This window comes from Aethalodelphis obliquidens, unplaced genomic scaffold, assembly GCF_003676395.1.
Source record: "Aethalodelphis obliquidens isolate GAN/ISIS:26980383/991018 unplaced genomic scaffold, ASM367639v1 scaffold5, whole genome shotgun sequence".
NCBI classification, from domain to species: domain Eukaryota; kingdom Metazoa; phylum Chordata; class Mammalia; order Artiodactyla; family Delphinidae; genus Aethalodelphis; species Aethalodelphis obliquidens.
This window is the reverse complement of record NW_020837949.1, coordinates 14,909,660-14,932,069: the sequence shown is the minus strand read 5'-3', so window position 1 is coordinate 14,932,069 and position 22,410 is coordinate 14,909,660. Positions and strand designations below refer to the sequence as shown.

The following is a 22,410-nucleotide window of genomic DNA, read 5'->3' as shown; positions in this document are numbered from 1 at the left end:
TTTTATATTTCATTTTGTGGCTTGTTTTTAGTTATTATCCTGGTATAGTTACTTGGAAACTTTCTATTTCATTGGTATTAAAGCAAACAGATAATTATGTTAATGTCATCAGACAAAGGAATTTGCAGGATAATGGTGAAGGAAAGTCCAGGATAGCAGCTTGCAGCAGGCTTGAGGAAGACTGGAGCTGGAGTAAGGACTTCTCAGAGAAGGACACATCTTGAGTAAACGAAAGTAAAGTTCAAAGACCACTTGATACACTTGAACATATTGAAAGGGATTTGTTGGAAAGTGTGGGGTGATTTAGTGATGAATACCTAAAAACTAAGCGAATTGTAAAATGTAGGAACTGTTAATTACTATGAACAAAATTGTTTGAGAAAGGAAATATAAATGTAATATGTTCTGTGGCTCAGTTGTGAATATTAGTAAAGGCTCATAATGGTTTGATTTAATGGAAAACTAATAGAAATAAATGTTAGGATGATAAAGAGGGAGTTTTGGATGGGGGCTTATCCATCATCTTCCATTGTACAGTTGGACAGGGGACTCCTGTTTTTTATAATAACTCTTATACAGTAATTTAAAAAGTACTTGGTGTCATGTATTAGTAGAATTAAAGAAAAAACTGGAAAGCATGATGATAAGTCAGGGCAAATTAAATTATTTTAAAAGTAGAAAAAATTCTCTTAAAATCATACCTGTGGCAGTAGTTAGTAAAAGTCAACTTGTTTAAATAATATTTAATTTGATTGTGGAAGTGTTCATTATTTATATGTTCTTTTCCTATATATTCAGTGTGTTTAAAAGTACTAAGCTAAAAGTTAAAACTTCTTCCTTGACTTTTTAAAGCTACCCTCCCAGACAGATTCTGTCAACTTTCTGTCAAAAATCTTGTTCCCTTCTTTTTATCCTCTTAGTTCAGGCCTTCTCTGTTTCTTAGGGTCATTTCAGCTACTTCCTAACTGTTCTTGCTGCTTTCTCAGTTTTGTTGAATAGGTTCCACCCCTGCCCAAATTAGGACTTTTAAACTTTTTAAAGTTGTGAAGAAAACACATGTGCAGTTAACAGTTTAAGTGAACACTCATGTAACTACCACCCAGATCAAGAAATGAACATTGCCAGTACCCCAGAAGTTCCTTGTGTGTCCCTTTTTCATCACCCCTTCCCGTCCCGTAGATGGAGTCGATTTGCCCGTTTATGTTAATCACTTCCTTCATTTACTTTATGGTAAATATAATTTAGCCTGTTGGGGACTTTGTGTAAAAAGAACAATATTGTTATATTTCATTTCATTTCTTGCTATTTTCATTAAGCATTGAAGGGGTCATACATGTTATTGCATATAGCTATAGCTCATTCATTTTTAATGTTGTGTAATAATACATTATACAAATATACCACAACTTTTCTGTTGTTGCTGGGCATTTGAAATGTTGCCCATTTTGGAGTTTTTAAAGCAATGCAGCTATTAACATTCTTGTTAATGTATCCTGCTGTTCATATATAGGAGTCCTGAGTTTTGTTTTGTTTTGTTTTACTGAAAAGCAGAATTCTGGGTCATGGGGTGTGCAAATAGTCAATTTAACTTTTAGCAACTTTCAAATACCCACCAGCAGCTAACCTGTGTTCCTGTTGGCTGAGATGTGGATGCTCACCAGCGTTTGGTGTTATCCTTCTTTTTATTTTTTGGCAATCTGATGGATGTTTCTTGTTAACTTCTCTGGGTCTGATACGCATATTGACCATTTGGATTTCAGCTATTGTGAAGCGCTTGTTCAAGTCTCTGTCCCATCTTTATATTGAGTTGTTTATTTTAATTTTAATAGGAGTTCTTTAACATTCTAGATACTGTCTCCCATTCTGTTTGTCTTTTTTATAGGGTCTTTTAACCAAGACCTTGATTGATTGATTGATTGATTGACTGGACCCTCAGCAGTGAAAGCATGGAGTCTTAACCACTGGACCGCCAGGGAATTCCCAACCAAACTTAATGAATCCTCCTTTGTGGTTGTTGTTTTAAGAATCTTTCCATATCCCAAAGTAACGAAATTATTTTCCTGTTTTCTTTTAAAAGTTCTATAGTTTTGCCCTTCACATTTAGGTTTCTGGTTCATCTGCAGTTGATTTGTACATATGACAAGTGGGTGGAGTCTAGTTTCATTTTTTTACCAACTGCCCCAGCACCATTGCTGAAAATACCATCCTTTTCCTAATGCACTGCCATCCCTATCAGTTATTAGGTATTTATATATGCATGAGTCTGTTTCTCAGTACTTGTTTCTCAGCCAATTCTGATCTTTTTGTCTACTTGTCACTCCCCCAAGCATTGCCACACTTTTCTGAATCACTGTCTTTACAATAGGTTTTTAAAAACCTGTGTGTTTTTTGTTTGTTTTTTTGGCTGCGTTGGGTCTTCGTGCTGTGTGCAGGCTTTCTCTAGTTGCGGAGAGCGGGGGCTACTCTTCATTGTGGTGTGCAGGCTTCTCATTGCAGTGACTTCTCTTGATGCGGAGCACGGGCCCTAAGTGCGCAGGCTTCAGAAGTTGTGGCTCGCGGGCTCTAGAGCGCAGGCTCAGTAGTTGTGGCTCACGGGCTTAGTTGCTCCGTGGCATGTGGGATCTTCCCGGACCAGAGCTCGAACCCATGTTCCCTGCATTGGCAGCCAGATTCTTAACCACTGCGCCACCAGGGAAGCCCCTTTACAATAGGTTTTGATAGCAGGTAAAACAGATCCTTGTGTAAACCTCCCCTCCCACCGTTTGTTGTTATTCTTCAGAAACATCTTTTGAATATTTTTAGCTGTTTGAATTATCATATGAATTTTACAATCCAGTTTCAAGTTCCACAAAAAACTTGATAGGATATTGATTGTGGAAAATTGTTCCAGTTTGGGGAGAATTTATATGTTTGTAATGTTGAGTTTTCTAATCCACAGCTGTGCTATATCTCTTATATATTTTTTAGTGGCTCATTAACCACTTATAATTGTTCCTGTAGGGATTTTGCACACATATTCTTAGGATTTTTCCTAGGTATTTGATAGTTTTTGATGCTGTTGTAAATGGTGTCCTATTTTAACTTCATTTTTACCTTTTTGTTCCTGGTAAATATAAATACAAATGTGTTTTAAATGTGGATTTCTTTTCAGTAACTTTGTTGAATCTTACTAAATCTAGTAATTTCTCTATAACTTTGTTTGGCTTTTCTACGTATATAGTCATATCATCTGTGAATAACAGCACTTTTTATTTCATCATTTCCAATCCTTAAACCTTTTCTTTTTCTTGCTTAACTGTGCTGTCTAAAATCTCCAGTACACTGTTGGATTAAAGTGGTATCAGTGGTACCATTGTCTTATTCCTGATCTCACAGAGAAAACTTTTAAATATAAGGTTTGCTATAGAGGTTTTATAGATATCTTTTATAAGATTATAGGTGTTATTTTAATTTATTAAACATATAATATATGGTTTTAATAGCCTATTCTTTATTCCATTGGTGAGGGAAGGACTCCCATCATAAGAATGGCCCTAACCCTAGACGAATGAGATGGACAGTAGTGTATTAGTCACATATACTCACAGCCCTAGGGAGGAGGCCACTGCATGCCATGCAAGGCCACACAGGGACAGAGTGAACAACCAGGTACTGTGGGAGGCAGGCTTTGTATGCACTATTATGAAAGTAGGGTGCCCCCTGGTTCCCACAGGAGGATGTGGTTGGCTTGTTTGAATAATTCTGTAAGCTGGCCAGGAACTGAAACCCACTATTTAAGGGTAAGCAGAAACTGTCTGGTCCCTTTGATAAAGGAGTAATTGTTTGTTAGGGGATCTTATCTGTGGTAGTAGAATGGGGAGGGATACTTGCAGTTAGGCTATCCCAATTCTTCCAGAATTGAGACAGCACAATATATAGGCCTTACACCACCTCATTTATTCCTAATATCCACAAAAGGTTTTTGGTTTTTGTTTTTTTCCTTAATTGTGAATAAATTTTTTTTAATCAAACACTTCATCTAGTGAGGATAATTTTTTTCTTTAATCTATTATGTGGTGAATTCTAAGATTTAATTTTCTAATAATAGAATAATTGCATTCCCAGGCAGAAGGCTACTTAGTGATGTTATATTATCCTTTTTTGCATTGCAGAACTTGGTTAGCTAATATGTTATGATTTTTGCTTCTACGTTTATGAGAGAGGTGGCCTATGATTTTCCTTTTTTATATTACTTGTATGAAGTTTTCTTTAGAGTTACGTGCACTTCTCTAGGTGTCAGTTCCTCCACTGAAACAATTTTAAAAAATACTGGAAAAAATTACCAGAAGGAACCATTTCAGACTCTAGACCTTGATCAAACACTTGAAAGAACCAGGGGAGTGCTTGATGAAGGGAGAGGCTGCTGCTCTTTGATAAGAGGGCTCCAAAAATTGGGGGTTGTTTGTTTTGGTCAGTCTCACAGATCCTTTAGGGCTAGAGGGCTGGACTCTGTCATTTGCTGAGATATAGAGATGGTAACTCTCTCCCCTTTTGGATCCAGACATTTAAGGACATCTTTGTCAGGTTACTGGCTGGCTACCAGATAGTATGGAACAGAAACTTCAATGACCACACTCACTAGGAATTCATACACACTTTGCAAAATAGTTTGGAAAAGTCACAAATGGACTGCTCTGGCAATCAATGAGCAAAACTCAGCAATCCCTGAGGAGTGGAAAAATTAGAGTTCTAGAGTTACCATAATAAACAAGATCTTTTTGAGTTTATCTTGCTCGGAGTTTGTTGAGTCTCTTAGACATGTATATTCATGTTTTTCATCAAATTTAGGAAGTTTTTAGTCATTATTTCTTCAAATATTTTTTTCCTTGCCCTTTTCTCTCTCTCTTCTTCTGGGACTGCCATGATTTGTATGTTGGTATGTTTGATGGTATCTCACAGGTCCCTCAAGTTCTGTTCATTTTTCTTTGAAACTACTTTTGCAAAGCCTTCCTTCTTATGTGTGTTAACTGACCTGTTATCTCAGCCTACGACCTCTTAGAGGTTTCTTTAAATGTGTAGATTTATTTATTTATTTATTTATTTATCTTTGGCTGCGTTGGGTCTTCATTGCTGCATGCGGGCTTTCTCTAGTTGTGGCAAGTGAGGGCTACTCTTTGTTGCGGTGCGCTGGCTTCTCATTGCGGTGGCTTCTCTTGTTGCAGAACACAGGCTCTAGGTGCGTGGGCTTCAGTAGTTGTGGCACGTGAGCTCAGTAGTTGTGGCTCATGGGCTCTAGAGTGCAGGCTCAGTAGTTGTGGTGCATGGGCTTAGTTGTTCCACGGCATGTGGGATCTTCCCGGACCAGGGCTCAAACCCGTGTCCCCTGCATTGGCAGGCAGATTCTTAACCACTGCGCCACCAGGGAAGCCCCAAATGTGTAGATTTAAAAGTGTGTATACCTCTTTAAATGTTCTGATATGTGCTGCCAGGGAAACAACTGCAGCCCAGGGGAGCTGAATAAAGCCAAGCATCTCAGCTGACCCTCAGGGAACCCCCATGCTAACTAAATCACATAATCCCCTAATTTTTGAGTTCAAGGTCCTGTGCACCTGGCACTAGCCAGCCACTTCAGGGATGTGGGCTGCTGTCCCCACTTTGCAGCAGAATTAAGGAATTGGGCATGGTAGCTGGTTCAAGCAAGCAGCCCTCTTACCAAAGTACAGCAGCCCCTTCCTTCATTAAGCTCTTCCCTGATTGCTGTAAATGTCTGAACCAGTTTCAAAGTTCTGGAATAGTTGATTCTGATAGTTTTTTCCAGCTTAATGGCTGTTTTGGTAGAGAGACCAACCCCCAAGCTGCCATTTTTTTTAACGACATCCTTTGCTGCCATTTTTGCTACTTTAAAGTAAATCACAGATTTGGCATCTCATCCTTAAATAGTTTAACTTGCATCTCCAAAAAATAAGGAAAGTAACCTTGATACTCCCAATATCATTATTAGCATGGATGGACAACTAAAATAGCTATTATTTCCTAGTGTTCTAGTACAAGTCCATCTTCACATTTACCCCCCAAAAATGTCCTTTAAGCTGTTTTGTTCAAACCAGAATCCAGTCAAGGATTAACTATACAGCATGATATTTGGATATCATGTTTCTTAAGTCTTTCTTAATCTAGAATAGTTCCCTCTTCTATCTTCATTTCTATAATTTGTACTTGGTGGAGAGAACCAGTCAGTTAGATTATAAAATATTCTGCATTCTGGATTTGTGTGGTGTTCCCTCATAGGCTTTTTAAGTCATTCCTCTCCACTAGTAGTGTAGTTGATTAAATTCATGTTAAACCTTGTTAGGTAAGAATACTCCATAGAAGATGCTATATACTTTGTATATTTTTGCAAAAAGAACTTTTATGGACAGAAAAATAAAGTTAACTTAGAAGGATAAACCACAAACATGGTTTAATAAAAATGCTTACCTATAGGAAGTGGGGTAGATGGAATGAAATGGATAAGAGGGATAGGGATGGGAGTGAAATCTGGTATACTTTCTAATATAGTTTTTGACTTTTGAACCATGTAAATATTTTACATATTCAAAAATAATTATATTCCAAAATAAAAAAGTAAACTTTTAAAACTGAAAATATTATTCCTTTATCTAAAGACACTAAACACTTGGAATAGAAGTTGTGAGAGCGGATACCCTTGCCTTCTTCCAAATCACACCAGAAAGCATTTCATCATTTAAATATGTTAGGTGTAGGATTTTCATACATGGTCTTTATCAGGTTGAGGAAGTTTCATTCTATTTCTAGGTTGCTGAGAGGTTTTTTTTTAAATCTTCCATGAGTGTTGAAATTTTCAAAGATGATCATATGGCTTTTCTCCTTTATTTTGTTAATATAGTGAATTACTTCAATTGATTTGAATGCTCAACCAACCCTTCACTTCTGTAATAAACCCTACTTAACTGATGTATTATCAATTTTATGTATTCTGAATTTGATTTTCTGATATTTCATTAATGAGATATTGGTCTGTACTTTTCTTTCCTTGATTTTAATATCAGGGTAATACTGGCCTTATAAAACAAGATGGGAAGTGTCCCTCCTCTATTTTCTAAAAGAATTGTTTAGAGTTAGTATTATCTTTAAATGTTTGATGGGATCCAGTGGTCCCTTTTAGGTCTAGACTTTTCTTTATGGGACAGGTTTTAAGTACGAATTCAATTGCTTTAATTGATATATTCAAGTTTTCTGTTTCTTCTTGAGAAGATTCTGATAATTGTTTCTTTTAAAGTATCAACACATTTAGTCAAGTTGACAATATTCCCATACTTTTTTAAGCTCCATGGAATCTGTAGAAATGGCCTCTTTTACTTTTGGTTTTGGTTGTGTTTTTTCTTTTTCCTTGATCAGTCTAGCTAGAGGTTTATTAATTTTTCCCCCACCCCCAAGAACTGGCTTTGGTTTCATTGATTTTTTTTTTCTTTATTGCCATTTTCTTTCTTCTTCATTGTATTCTGCTCCTTATAATTTCCTTCCTTCTACTTTTTTTGGTGGATTGATTTGCTCTTCTGGCTTCTGGAGGAGAATGCTTAGACCATTGGTTTTTAGACCTTTCTTCATTAACACACAGGTTGGTTGGAAGTAAGTTGTTCAGTTTCCAAATATTCGGGGGTTTTCCAGTTCTCTCTGTTACTGATTTCTAAGTTTATCTCATTGTACTCATGGAACATATTTTGTGTGTTTTTAGTTCTTTTAACCCATACTTGGATTATTGCCCAGCGTATGTTATATCTTGGTGAATATTCCGTTCACACTTTAAGAATATGTATTCTGCTAACATTAGGTGTTCTTTAAACGTCAATTGGATCAAGTTATTTGATTCTTTTGTTCAAGTCTTTTATGTCTTTACTGATTTTCTGTCTATTGCTCTATTGATTACTGAGAGGAGACTTGAAATCTCCAACTATCATGTGGATCTGTCTGTTTCTCTTTAGAGCTGTATCTGTTTTTACATGATGTGTTCTGACATGTTAATTAGGTACTTGAGCATTTAGGATTATATGTCTTGGTGAGGAATCAAGCTGTTTATCATTATACACTGTCCTCACTTTATATCTGGTAATAGTTCTAGTTCCGTAGTCTGCTCTGTCTGATACTATTATAAAGTCCTCAGGGTTTCATATGCTTATTATTTGAATGTGTATCTATTTCCATCCTTTCATTTTTTTAAACCTGTGTGTGTATTTAAATTGGGTTTCTTGTAGGTAGCATCTAATTGGGTCTTTTGTTATATTCACACCCATATGCTTAAGTAGCAAGCCATCAATGGTATTGACAGGACCATGGACAGAGCACTATTTTGCATTATATAGATCCTCTCCTTTTTCTCCCATGGATGTTGAAATATAGTTGCCTGACTGGTGGTGCTCCATCTCATGGTCCTATCCTTCAACTCACTTATGTCTGTGATCCACAGTGTGTAATAAGAGGCTTTGAAGCCACATACGTCTCTTTTATAGAGATGGGCAAAGAGTTGCCAGCCATTCCTAGTACTTAATTTCAAAGCATAAGCCTTGCATTGAGCTTAGGTTTAGACACTAAAACTTCACAAAGGAGATAGCAAATCATATTTACATCTCAAAGCCCCAAAACTGTAAATATTTAATTCGTAGAATAAAAAGAATAAAACCAGATCCTAGTGAGTTTAAGTCCAGCTACTTTTATAAATGTGTAATTTATGATCTATTATTAATCTCTTATATCAGTCATGTTTTTATGACCTTATAATTAAACATCTTTCATGATTTCTTTTGGCAAGCACAGAAACTTACATATAACTTCAACAGTCCTTTTCCTTTAAAATACAGATAAATATAATACTGAATTGTTAGCTCTTTCAGCTTGATTAATAAATAGTTGATTTCCTTGTTTAGCTTGTTACCAGCACATATTCTGGCAACAGCAAAGAGAAGAAATTTGTAGCATTTGTACTAGTCTGTTTGCTTTGCTATTTCTCTTGAATTAAAGTTGACTCCCTGCTTGCCTTTCCGATTTCAAATTTTCCCTTTTCAAAAATGGGAACTTTATTATGTTTCTGCAGTATCCCCACCCTTTCCAGGATAGTGTGTCAAAGAATCACTTTCTTCATATAGGCATTCAGGTATTTACTGTATAATATGCAGTGCCTTAGTTTTTCTTCTACTGACAAGGTACATCTTGAGCTTGGGAATGAAGTATGGGTAAAGATGCAAATTTGAGATTTACCAACGTTTGGCCTCATTGTTCCTTGTTAGGCTGAGGTACCTCTGTGACTCAGAGTTCATTTGTGTAAGTCTTAGTAGATGATTTGAGGGAATGAGGTAGGTGAGGTTGTGCTGGTCCTTTCAGAAGGAGTCACCTGTTACCTGATTTTAATTGGGGGCATAGAGTATGATGTACAGGTTTACCAGGTACCAGCCCAACATCGTTAGGCCCTTTTTATACATTTATTAATATAATCCTTATAACAGTTCTGCCTCAAATTTGTTCTGTTGAGCATGGAATACTTAGCACTATAACCGGAGCACAATAAGTTCTTAATATGGTAACCATTATCATGATTATCACGTACTGTTACTTTACAGAAGAGGAAATAGAGGCTCAGAAAGATTGTTTAGGGGATATAGAACAGTCAATAAAGAGGAATAATATAGGTCTATATAGCTTTAAAGTCCATGCTATATTCTTTTTATTTAAATAGTTTCCATGTAGAATGTACATAAGATGTGTATGCAGAAATCAAATTCCAGAGTTGCCAGTTAGTAGTTGAATGACCACAGGCAAGTCATGGTGCTCAGTTTCCTGATCTGTAAAATGGGGATAATACTTAATGCACTAGAGCTGAGTAGCTGCTTACTAGACCTCAGGCTCTCTTTTAACCCTAGACTGGGCATGAGGTTTCATTTGCTTGCAACCTGTTTATCTCCATGTGCTCTTAGGCCTTCGAAATGTTTTGGTTCAGGAAAGATAGATGGGCTTGAAATTAGTATTGGAGGGGAGCTGCTTATTCTTTCCTCCATCCTAGGCATAGCCTAGCCACTATCCAGAATTTTGTGTTAATCATTCCCTTGTTTTGCTTTATAGTTTATCAGCTATATATGCTTTCTTATATATTATTTTTGAACTTTGATAGAGTATAATACATATTCTTCTGGGACTTTCTTCACTTAACATTTTTGAGGATTCAGCCATCTGTAATTTACATGCATTGATTTTATTGCTGTATAGTGTTCTATTATTTGAATATACCACAGTACTTTTGTTCTGTTGATGGACATTTGGATTGTTTCTAGTTGTAGACTTTTCTGAAAAATGGTGCTATGAACATTGTTGAGCATGTTTCCTGATGCTGAAGAGTTTCTCCATGGTGAAACTGTGGATCACAAGGTGTGTGCATCACTAAGGGAGTTCATTCACTCATTCACCAAATATTTATTGAGTACTGCTATGTGCCAGGTACATGTTTAGGTGCTTTGGAATATCTGTGAACTAACCAGACAATTTACATTTTACTTGGGATAGTCAGACAATAAACAATAAATATAAATAAATGGAACTGAAGGATAACTGCCAGAGAGAAAAGAATTAGAGCAGGATTAGGGGAATCTGTGGTGCAGGAAGGTGGATGGGGGTGCAGGCATCATCAAAGGTAACATTTGAAAACAGACTTAAAGGAGGCTATGCACCATTTAAAATTTTTTCAACCCACTAAATAACAGAAAAAAACAACCATGGCCATTAAGTACACAGTGATGAATGATTGAAGAAAATATCTACACACTTCCCACAGAATTATTTTTCTTTAGTTAATCAGATTTTAATCACTCTAATTTCTAGAAGGATATATTCCAGATGCTGATCTCCACCAGTCTGTATAGAGGAACTTTAAATGTGCTCAGACTGGAACAGAAATTACATTTTCCCACTAACTTTTTCTGGTAACAAAGTATTGTTGAGCTAGCATTTATTTGGGTTTAAATTCATTTAGGTCAAACTCACCACCATACATAAATGGGATTCTTTCTTTTTTTTAAATGTCTTTATTAGAGTATAATTGCTTTACAATGTTGTGTTAGTTTCTGCTGTACAACAAAGTGAATCAGCTATATGTATACATATATCCCCATATCGCCTCCCTCCCACCCTCCCTATCCCACCCCTCTAGGCTTCACAAAGCATCCAGCTGATCTCCCTGTGCTATGCAGCAGCTTCCCACTAGCCATCCATTTTACAACAAATGGGATCCTTAATTTGTGGACTAATATCCTATCTGTCAAAATGATGCAATCTGTGAACCCATGGCTTTCTAAGACATTTTTGTAAAGTGTGGTAGTACACTGCACTCTGGGGTCAGTCATCACAGCTGTGATTTGAACAATCACAGCTCCACTACTGTGTGACGTTGGTCAAGTTAATCAGATTCTCTGATCTCCATTTCCTCATTTGTACGAGGATAAAGCAGTACATATAAGGAGAGCACTAAATAAATGTTCTTTTTAGTTTTTTTTTAACTTTTTATTTTGAAATAATAATAGATTCATGGGAAGTTACAGAGAGATCCTTTGTACCCAGTTTTTTCCATTGATTACTTCTTATATAATTACAGTGCAATATCAAAACCAGGAAATTAACATTGTTACAATAGTGAGTATAGTGTTTTTGTGTGTGTGCGGGTTTTTTTAGTTTTTTTTTTGCGGTACACGGGCCTCTCACTGTTGTGGCCTCTTCCGTTGCGGAGCACAGGCTCCAGACGTGCGGACTCAGCGGCCATGGCTCACGGGCCCAGCCGCTCCGTGGCATGTGGGATCTTCCCGGACCGGGCCACGAATCCGTGTCCCCTGCATCGGCAGGCGGACTCTCAACCACTGCGCCACCAGGGAAGCCCAGTGAGTATAGTTGTAATGCAACTTTATCACATGTGTAGATTCATATAACGTCACAATCAAGATGCAGAACTATTCCATCACCAAAGCTCTTCCTCTTGTTACCCCTTTATAGTCAAACCTACCCTCTCTCCCCACACCCCATTGTCCCTAATTTCAGGGAAAGTAGTAGTCTCTATAGTCCATCTCTATAATCTTGTCATTTTGAGAGTGTTATGTAAGTGGATCATTCATAAGACCTTTGGAAATTGGCTTTTTAAAAAACACTAATGCCCTTAAGATCCATCCAGTTTGTTGCATATATCAATAATTAGTTCCCTTTGATTGGTGACTGTTATCCCATGGTATGGATGTACCACAGTTTATTTAACCATTAACTTATTTACAGAGATTTAGGTTGTTTCAAGTTTTGGGCTAATATGAATAACACTGAATTACGATATTTGTGTTCAGATTTTTGTGTGAACCTCAATTTATTTCTGCCCAGGAATGAGATTGCTGATTCATATGATAAATGTTATGTTTAGCTTTTTGAAGAAACTGCCCAACTGTTTTCCACAGTGGCTCTATTATTTTACATTCCCAGTGGGAACATATAAGAGATCTAATACCTCCACATTTTTTGTCAGCATTTGGCATTGTCACTACTTTTTATTTTAGCTGTTTTAATAGCTTTGTGCTGGTATCCCATCATGATCTTAATTTGCATTTATTTACCTGATGGCTAGTGATGTGGAACATCTTATCATGTGCTTATTTGCCATGTGCATATCCTTATTGATGAAATGTCTCTTCATGTCTTTTGCCCATTTTCTAATTGGGTTTTTGTTTTTTTGAGTTTTGAGAGTCCTTTATGTATTGTAGATATGAATCCTTCGTCAGATCTGTGGTTTGCAAGTATTTTCTCCCAGTGTGTAGCTTGTTTTTTCATCTTCTTTATAGGTCTTTTGCAGAGCAAAAGTCTTAAATTTTGATGAAATCAAATTCATCCGTATTTTTCTTTTATGGATTGTCTTTGATATGTCTAAGACCTTCAGCAAGTCCTACGTCCTTAAGATTTTCTCCTGTTTTCTTCCAAAGATTTTATAGTTTTATGTTTTATATTTAAATCTGATCCACTTTGAGTTAATTTTTATATAAAATGTGAAGGTTAGTTTGAAGTCCAGTTTTTGCCTATGGATATCCTGTTGTTTCAACAATTTGTTGAAAAGTCTTTCCTTCTTCCAATGAATCATTCTCATACTTTTTGTCCAAAATCAGCTGGGCTTACTTGTGTGGGTGTATTTCTGGGTGCTGTATTCTGTTCCATTCATCTGTGCATGTATACTGCCAATACTACCCTGTCTAACTCACTATATGTAAGTCTTAAGATTGGATAGTGAGTCTTCTCACGATATTTTTCTTTTTCCGGACTTGCTTTAGCTATGCTAGTTCCTTTCCTTTTCCACATAAATCTTGGAATAATCTTGTCTGTATTTACAAAGAGATCTAGCTAGGATTTTGATAGGAATACACTAGCCTATAGATCAATTTGGGGAGAATTGACATCTTTACTGTGATGAGTCTTCCAATCCATGAACACAGTATATCTCTCATCAGCATTTTGGACTTAATCAGTATAAAGTTGCTTTTGCACCTCTGTCAGAAATCAGTTGGCCCTACTTGTATAGGTCTGTTTCAGGTCTCTATTCTATTTCATTCATCTGTGTGTCTATTCTTTGGTCAATAACAGGCATTCCTGATTACTGTTGCTATATAAGCCTTGAAATTGGATAGAGTGATTCCTCCACTTTATTCTTCTTTCCATTGTCGATTCAGCTATTATAATGCATTTACTATTTATTTATTTATGGCTGCGTTGGGTCTTTGTTGCTGCGCATGGGCTTTCTCTAGTTACAGCGAGCAGGTGCTACTCTTCATTGTGGTGTGCGGGCTTCTCATTACGGTGGCTTCTCTTGTTGTGGAGCACGTGCTCTAGGCATGCAGGCTCAGTAGTTGCGGCATGAGGGCCTAGAGCACGCAGGCTTCAGTAGTTGTGACCTGTGGGCTTAGCAGTTGTGGCACATAGGCTTAGTTGCTCCGCAGACCAAGGATCGAACCCATGTCCCCTGCATTGGCAGGCAGATTCTTAACCACTGTGCCACAGGGAAGTCCTTCATTTGCCTTTTAATATAAATATTAAAACAATATTGTCTATATCTACAAAAAAATTTTGTTGGGTTTGTATTAGGAATTCTGTTAAACTGGTAGATCACATTAAGAATTGACCTCTTTACTACATTAGTTATCTCTATCCATGAACGTTGTCTCTCCATATATTTAGATCTTTTTTGATTTCTTAATTTTGTAGTTTTCAGCATACAAGTAATATACATGTTTGTTAGTATTTCATTTTGTTTAGAGCCGATTTCCATGTAGTTAAAAGGCTGTTCAAATTATTTCATATTTGTTTGTGCCTTTTGAGGAATTGGTCCATTTTACTTATATTGTCATTTTGTGTGAGTAGTGTTAATATTTCTCTGTCATTCTTTTGCTGTCTATATGGTCTATAGTGATATCCCCATTTTTATTCTTTATGTTTGGTAAGTTGTGTCTTCTCCTTTGTCTTTGTCAGTCTTGCTGGAGGTTTGTTAATTTTATTGACCTTTTTGAATAACGAGCTTTTTGTTGAATTGACTTTTCAGTTTTCAATTTCATTCACTTCTGCTCGTATATTTATTATTTCCTGCCTCCTGTGAGGTAAAGGTTGAAGTCTGAGTTCCCCTTGCTGCATCCTTTGATATCCTGAGAGAGAGGCCCTCCTCCTTACTGGTCAATGGTGTGGAAGTTGATGCTCCCACCAGGCCTCTGTTGATACCTCCCTGGCTAGTAGGGGTATGGGTGCCTACTTACTGCTTCCCATGTGTTCTTCATTGACACATCTAAGGAGTGGGGATATAGGGGTGAGGGAGGTTACTGGTAAATAGCGATAAAAGTCCAGACTTTCCACTACCCTACAGCATGGAGGTGGAGGGGTACCTCATTACTGTCCTGGAGTTACAAGCTCAGGCTCCTCACATAGTCTCCACTGACACTGCTGGGGGCCTCATTACCACCCAGTGAGGACCAAAGCCCTAACTCCCCACCAGGCTTCTCTGACAGCCAGCAGGAGATGGTTGGGGCACCTGGTTTCTGCTTGGCCAGGGTAGAAGTCTAGGCTTCCCCTTGGGTCTTTGTTGGTGGGAGAGGAAGCACATTTTTTTCTGTGGTGTTTTGCTGGAGTAGTTTTCTTTCTTGCCAGGCTGCCCTTTTCCTGTCCTCTGGATAGAGGGAACAGGCTTTTGTGGACTTTTCTTTGTTTACACCTGTTGATATTTCTGAGATAGTAGCTTCATGAGCACCTACTTTGGCATATATGAGGCTAAAAGAAAACCCAGTGAACTCACCGTTGTCATTCCTTGGGTCCTGAGGTCTCTAGACAGTCTGCCTCCTGTCTACCTTTCTCAGTTTTATGTAGGCTGTCTAGAATCTTTAGCTGTACTTATCTGGAATAAGGAAAAACATGTTTACTCAATCTTTCTATTTTGTGAAATGCATTGTCACATTTTTACAGATTTTAATTACTAATTTCTTGTCAGTGCTGTGTGTCAGGTATATCTTCTCCCAATCAGGGGCTTATCTTCTCACTTTCTTCATGGTAATCTTTTGTGTAACTGTAGTTCTTAACTTTACTGAACTTACTCATCTTTCTCTTATGCCCTTGCTCTTTGTTTCTTTCTTTTTTTTCTTTTGCGGTACACGGGCCTCTCACTGTTGTGGCCTCTCCCTTTGCGGAGCACAGGCTCCTGACATGCAGCCTCAGCGGCCATAGCTCACGGGCCCAGCCGCTCCGTGGCATGTGGGATCTTCCCGGACCAGGGCACGAACCTGTGTCCCCTGCATCAGCAGGCGGACTCTCAACCACTGCGCCACCAGGGACGCCCATTGCTCTTTGTTTCTTGATTGAGAAATTTATTCCAACTCTAAGGTTACACAGATACTCTCCTGTATTTCCTCTTGAAAGTTTTAAAGTTCTTAATCTATCCTATCCAGAAGAATTTTTTTAATTTAATTTTATTTTTTTATACAACAGTTTCTTACCAGTTATCTATTTTATACATATTAGTGTATGTATGTCCATCCCAATCTCCCGGTTCATCCCACCACCCCACCCACCCTGCTTTCCCCACTTGGAGAATTATTGTTTGAATTAAGGAGAGATCTGATTTCATCCTTCTCCCACTGTAGCAAACTATAGCACCCCTTTTCCACCAATTTCTAGTGCCACATCTGTCTTGTGTTTCTGGTACGTATATTCTGTTCCATTTTTGTTTATCCTTTCATAAATATCACACCATCTTAATGACCATAGCTTTATATGTTTACTGTCTTATTTGTTAGACATGTTCCCCCAGCTTGTCAAAACTCTACTGCAATCCCTGTTGGTATTATTATTAAAAACTGCATTGAATGTATAGACATGTCTGGGGAGAACTGGCATCTTTACCATCAAGAACATGGTGTTTTCATTACTTAGATTTTTTTTTAATGATTCTAAATATAGCTTAACATTTTTCTACACAATGGCCTTATACATTTAAAAAAATTTACTACTAAGTACTTTTCTTTGTTGCTATTGTAAAATAGTTTTTTTAATTAAAATGTTTGTTTATTGCTTGTATATACAAATGAAATTGACCTTTGGATTACTTTGTGTTCATTCTTATGCATTTCATTTTGAAAAAAATGTATCTGGGGACCTTACTGCAGTCTCCTTGGTACAAATTACTGCATCAAGTTTATATTAAATTTTTTAATTTAATCAAAAATTTAGATTTTAATTCATTCACAATTATTAATTATTTATTGTTTTACCAATCACTATGAAAGAGTCACACCCCCCCCCACCCAAAAGGAACGCTATTTGCACCTGTTAAAGGAAGCAGATTGGTGTTTCTGAATCGAGATTCAAAACAAAAACAAACATAAACAAATGGGTATGTCTGTATTCCACTTTCAGAAATCCTGATTCCATAGGTCCAGAGAGAACCAGAACTCTCATTCTTTTAAAGTCTCCATATGATTCTGCACATCTCTATTTGAAAAACACTGTGAGAGAAGTTGCTAAACAATAAAAAGAATAGTCAAAAGGATATTTATTTGGAAGGTTATCTCATTTAAAATTATGAGCATTCATTCATCATTTAATATACTAGTGTGGGACATATACACATACACACCACATGTATACACACATGTGTGGGTGCACACACGCATTTAAAACCCCTGTATATACATAAATTGAATTGCTTTGTGTTAAGTAATAGGTATGAATTTGAAGAGAGTGGACATTCACAGAATCCATTCACAGTTTGGATGAGATGTGTTGGGTTAGGACTCAGTATGTTTGTATTAAAACTTAGAATGTGAGCTCATGGATATAAAGAACAGAATTGGTGGTTGCCTGAAGTGGGGGTGGGGGTGGGGCGAAATGGGTGAAAAGGGGCAAAAGGTAGAAATTTCCAGTTATAAAATGAGTAAGTCATGGGGATGTAATGTACAGCGTGGTGACTATAGTTAGGAATATTGTATTGTATATTTGAAAGTAGCTAGAGGAGTGGATCTTAAAAGTTCTCACCACCAGAAAAAAAAAGTTGTAATTGTTCATGGTGACAGATGTTAACTGAATTTTTGTGGTGATCATTTTGTGATATATACAAATATCAAATCATTACATTGTACACCTTAAACTAATTTTAATGTTATGTCAGTTATACTTGAATTTAACCAAAAACAACTTAGAACACAATTTTGTCTTTCCTAGTGGGAGTCATTCGATGTCCAGTTTGCAGCCAAGAATGTGCCGAGAGACACATCATAGATAATTTTTTTGTGAAGGACACTACTGAGGTTCCCAGCAGTACAGTAGAAAAGTCTAATCAGGTAAGTGTATTAAGTCTTGAATCTTTTGCCTCCTCTTAATGAGGCAGCCTGAAATGCTGGAGAACTTACCATGCATTTGGTAGGTTTGTCTCAAACATATCTTTTAATTAATTTCAGATGCCCCCTTCACCTTGCTTGGCTTTCTTTTTCCTTCCTTTTAACATATTTGCTGGATAAACTGGGTTGTTGGTCCGGTAGAGTTAACCTTATTGTGAATTCTGCTGACCTCTCCTTAAGTCATTTAACATGCTTCCCTGTCTCCTGTATTTTGTGTAAACTGGTGATAAAAATGTAGAGGCTGTTTCATAAGAATACTTTCATCCATATGTCTGTGTGTATTTCAAGCAGGAAGCTTATGATGTCTGGTTGTCTTTTTCCTGATGTTAATGGCGTTAATGAGCACTGCCAAAATTCCATATTTCATTAGGACTTTGAAAAATGGTGACATTTTCATTCTGTCATTCCTCTTTATTTCTCAACTGGAAGAGAAAAAAAAGCTTCCTTCTTCTATTCTTAGGTTATACAGGAAAGGTGGTTAAATGCTTGATTCTTTCCCTTTAGTTGCTAATTATTAGAGTAGTGACTTAGTTTCTTAGCATTCTTCAGAGGTGACTAATGAGTGGTGTGTATGTGTGTTTATTGTTATGAACTCATGGATTTTTAACATAAAATGTGTTGTAGTTATCCTTATTGGTGCTCAATTTGTGCCATCTTGGCAGTGAGGATTCCCGAACCCTTCTGATACAATCGCAGTGTCACTGGCAGGTGGTTGGTTCGCCTAGGAGCCTTGGTTCCTTTTAGTCTGAAATGGTATTTAGAGAGCACAATATGGATACTAGGGGTGCTCATCACCATTGAGTTGGTCATTTTTCTAGGACTTTCAGGAGAATGATTTAACAGATACTTTCTATTTTAAAAAGAGAGGAAGGGAAAATATAACAAGTATATATTGACATTTTGAAGTTGAATCTAGCATTGTAGATGTTCACAGAAAACTCAAGCAAATAGGAAGCCAACTAAGACGATCAAGTCCCTTTTTCCTCTGGCATTGCAGTCTTCCTCCAGCACCACCTATTGCTAGAATCTAATGTGGAGCCAGCTCATTAAGCATAATTGAGCCTTGCAGAGTAAGAGTATAGAAGAATAGAATTGGTACTGAAAATGGAGATTATAGCATTATCTCTGTCAAAACAGAAAACAAGAAGACAATAATTACTATATGTATGTACTGGCGATATTCAATCAAATCATCATGTTTTAAAGTTATTTGAAATAAGTAATTCTTCTCTGTATGGTTAAGCCACCCACTTGATAGGCAGGTGCATTAGTTTCATTTTGCTTTTGTTTAGGGTTTTGTTTAGGGCTTTAGTTTTTTTTTTAATTTGAAATTTGTTTAACTACATATAGAACATTCATATACTGGTTCCAAAATAAAATCTGTGAAACAGAGTATATTCAGAGAACTCAAACTTCTATCTCCATCTCACCTACCCCTCTACCTTATTTTTTCTCTACCTTATGGCTAACCATTTAATTTCTTTTATGTTTTATCCTTACACTTTTAATATTATTTTATAATCTAAGTGATTTTATGTTATTTTTAAGATTTAAGCAAATAAGTCATCCCATCCCATCCTCATCTTTCCTAGATAAGCAGTGGTATGATATGCTTTAACACTTTGCTTTTTTACTTTTACTTTTTATACTAGAGGTCCTTCCTTAACATTATGTATAGAAATCCCGTAGTCCTTTTGCCGCATAATGTGGAGATTAAGTTTTAGGTGACATACTTATAGAGGTGATAGTTGAAGCCGAGGGAGTAGGTGAGACCAATCCCTAGACCTAACAAAAATCTACAGAATCAGAGGAGAAAGAGTAGTGGTGGGGTCCAGAGAGGCAATCTGGGAGATAAGAGAATCTGGAAGGGTTAAGGAATCCAGATGACTTCTAGGAAGTAAGAGTCAGTGGCATCAAAAGATGTTAGACAGGTAGAAGACAAGAACTGAGAAAGGGCAGGTTTTGGTTTATGGAAATATTATCCAGGTATTTGGAATTTGGCTAATGTAAACCACTGACTGAGGGGAAAAATTTTTTTCCCATCCACAAATGATATCATGAGGACTGCTTATGTGTTGTGTAACCTTAATACCTGTTCTCAGAGAATAGTGCCACCATCTACACAGTTATATAAGCTGGAAAAAAAGGTGCTATCTCTTCTTCATTTCATAGCCAGTGCGTCCTCCAAACCAGTCAGTTTTACTTCCCAAATCTCCTTCATTCATCTCCACTTCTACCACTGCAAAGGGCTCCTACCTATCTCTGTGCAGAAGCACTTGCCCTTTTTCTAATCTCTTCTCTACATTGCAGGGACAGTGATTTTAAAAATGCACATCTGGCCATGTCACTTACTTACTTAAAAGCTTTTAGGAGACTTCTGAGACAAAGACCAAAATTGTCACATGATCCTTCTTGATCTGGCCCCTGCCTTGCCACCAGCTCCTTCTGTTGCCAGTTTTCCCCTTGATCTCTCCACTTGAGTCCTACTGGCTTTCTGTCACTTCTTTGAACCTGCCATGTTCTTGCTGGAGGCTTTGGTACATGCTGTTCTCTCTGCCTAGAAAGCTTTCATCAGTAATTGATGACTCAACTTTCTTATCTTGGTGCAAATATGATCTCTTTAGAGAAAGCTTTGCCTGGGTAATCTCTTCTCTCATTTTCCCCAACCATTCAACCCCACTAAAAACAGATTACTTTCCCCCATCATATGTTCTTCTAGCTTCTCATACTTTTTCCTTTATGGCACTTCTCAACTTGTAGTTATGTATTAGTATTATTGTTTCAGTAATGTTTGACTTCCTCACAACCACTCAGTAAAATTCATCTTTACAACCACTCAGTAAAATTTATGTTATTACCCTTATTTTAAAGATGAGCATTCTAAGTAACCTGTCCAAGACTACTCATCCAGTAAGTAGGGGAACTGGGATTTGAACCTACATTTCATCTAGGAGACTGGATGTCATAAGGGCAAGGATTGTGCTTGCTTTTTCTGATGGTTATATCCTCAGCAGTTAGCATAGTGCCTAGAATATTTGATATATTGAACTAAGGGCAATGTCCTTATATTTCCATTTCATATGTTTATAATTTAAAACATAGTGTCAGTTTAAATTTATGAACACTGTTAAGAAGATAACTGATAGAGTCAAGTATAGTTGGTATATCATTTATGTATGATTAGTCATGTGACCACCTTTTCTTTATTCTCAAAAATTGACGTGACGTTTCTTTTATTAGGTATGTACAAGCTGTGAGGACAATGCAGAAGCTAATGGGTTTTGTGTAGAGTGTGTTGAATGGCTCTGCAAGACATGCATCAGAGCTCATCAAAGGGTGAAATTCACAAAAGACCACACTGTGAGACAGAAAGAGGAAGTATCTCCAGGTAATAAATTAATTTTTAAATTTTGTTTTTTCTCTATCCCTCCCAAGTCATTCTTTCTTTCCCATGCTAACTTGTTTTTTTTTTTCTTGCGGTATGCGGGCCTCTCACTATTTTGGCCTCTCCTGTTGCGGAGCACAGGCTCCGGACGCTCAGGCTCAGCTGCCATGGCTCACGGGCCCAGCCATTCTGCGGCATGAGGGATCTTCCCGGACCGGGGCACGAACCCATGTCCCCTGCATCGGCAGGCGGACTCTCAACCACTGCGCCACCAGGGAAGCCCTACTAACTTGTTTTGATACACTCATAAGCATTAAATATACTCTTGTCTTTTACTACAAGGAAGTCTGTATTATGGCTGAATTTGAATACTTGTCAATGTTGGTCAGTATGAATAGATACAGAATTCTGCTTTATACTCACAACCCTCCTTCTCCTATAAATGCCTTAATTTGGTATGAATGTACAACATGTGAAAAAGTTGTCTTTAACACTTATTTTCGGGGCTTCCCTGGTGGCACAGTGGTTGAGAGTCTGCCTGCTGATGCAGGGGACGCAGGTTCGTGCCCCGGTCTGGGAAGGTCCCACATGCCGCGGAGCGGCTAGGCCCGTGAGCCATGGCCGCTGAGGGTGCACGTCCGGAGCCTGTGCTCCGCAACGGGAGAAGCCACAACAGTGGGAGGCCAGCGTACTGCAAAAAAAACATAAAAACTTATTTTCTATATACACTATTGATACTATGTATAAAATAGGCAACCAACGAGAACATACTGTATAGCACAGGGAACTCTACTTAATGTACTATAGTGACCTAAATGGGAAGGAAATCCAAACAAGAGGGGATATATGTATACATGACACATTTTGCTGTACAGTAGAAACGAACACAACATTGTAAAGCAACTATATTCCAATAAAAATTAAAAAATTTTTAAAAACTTATATTCTCTCTTGTCTCTTATTTTTAAGATGATAAGGGGTGGGCTTAAAAAAAGTTTTACAACTCTTTTCTCTCTGATATTCTTATAGTAAACCTGTTTCATGATATTTGTTGTATAGATAACCAAAGAAGTTTTGCTTTTTATGTATTTAATTGTG

General features: G+C 37.3%; 1 protein-coding gene across 4 annotated transcripts in view; it reads left to right on the top strand.

Moving 5' to 3' along the window:
- The window catches only part of TRIM24 (tripartite motif containing 24), a 94,876-nt gene that overhangs the window by 21,146 nt on the left and 51,320 nt on the right, over positions 1–22,410 (top strand). For all 4 annotated transcript variants that reach the window (XM_027101783.1, XM_027101782.1, XM_027101786.1 and 1 more), the window contains exons 2-3: positions 17,752–17,870; positions 21,168–21,315. In XM_027101783.1, the coding sequence (XP_026957584.1) occupies positions 17,752–17,870; positions 21,168–21,315 (267 nt within the window). The remainder of the gene's footprint in view (positions 1–17,751; positions 17,871–21,167; positions 21,316–22,410) is intronic.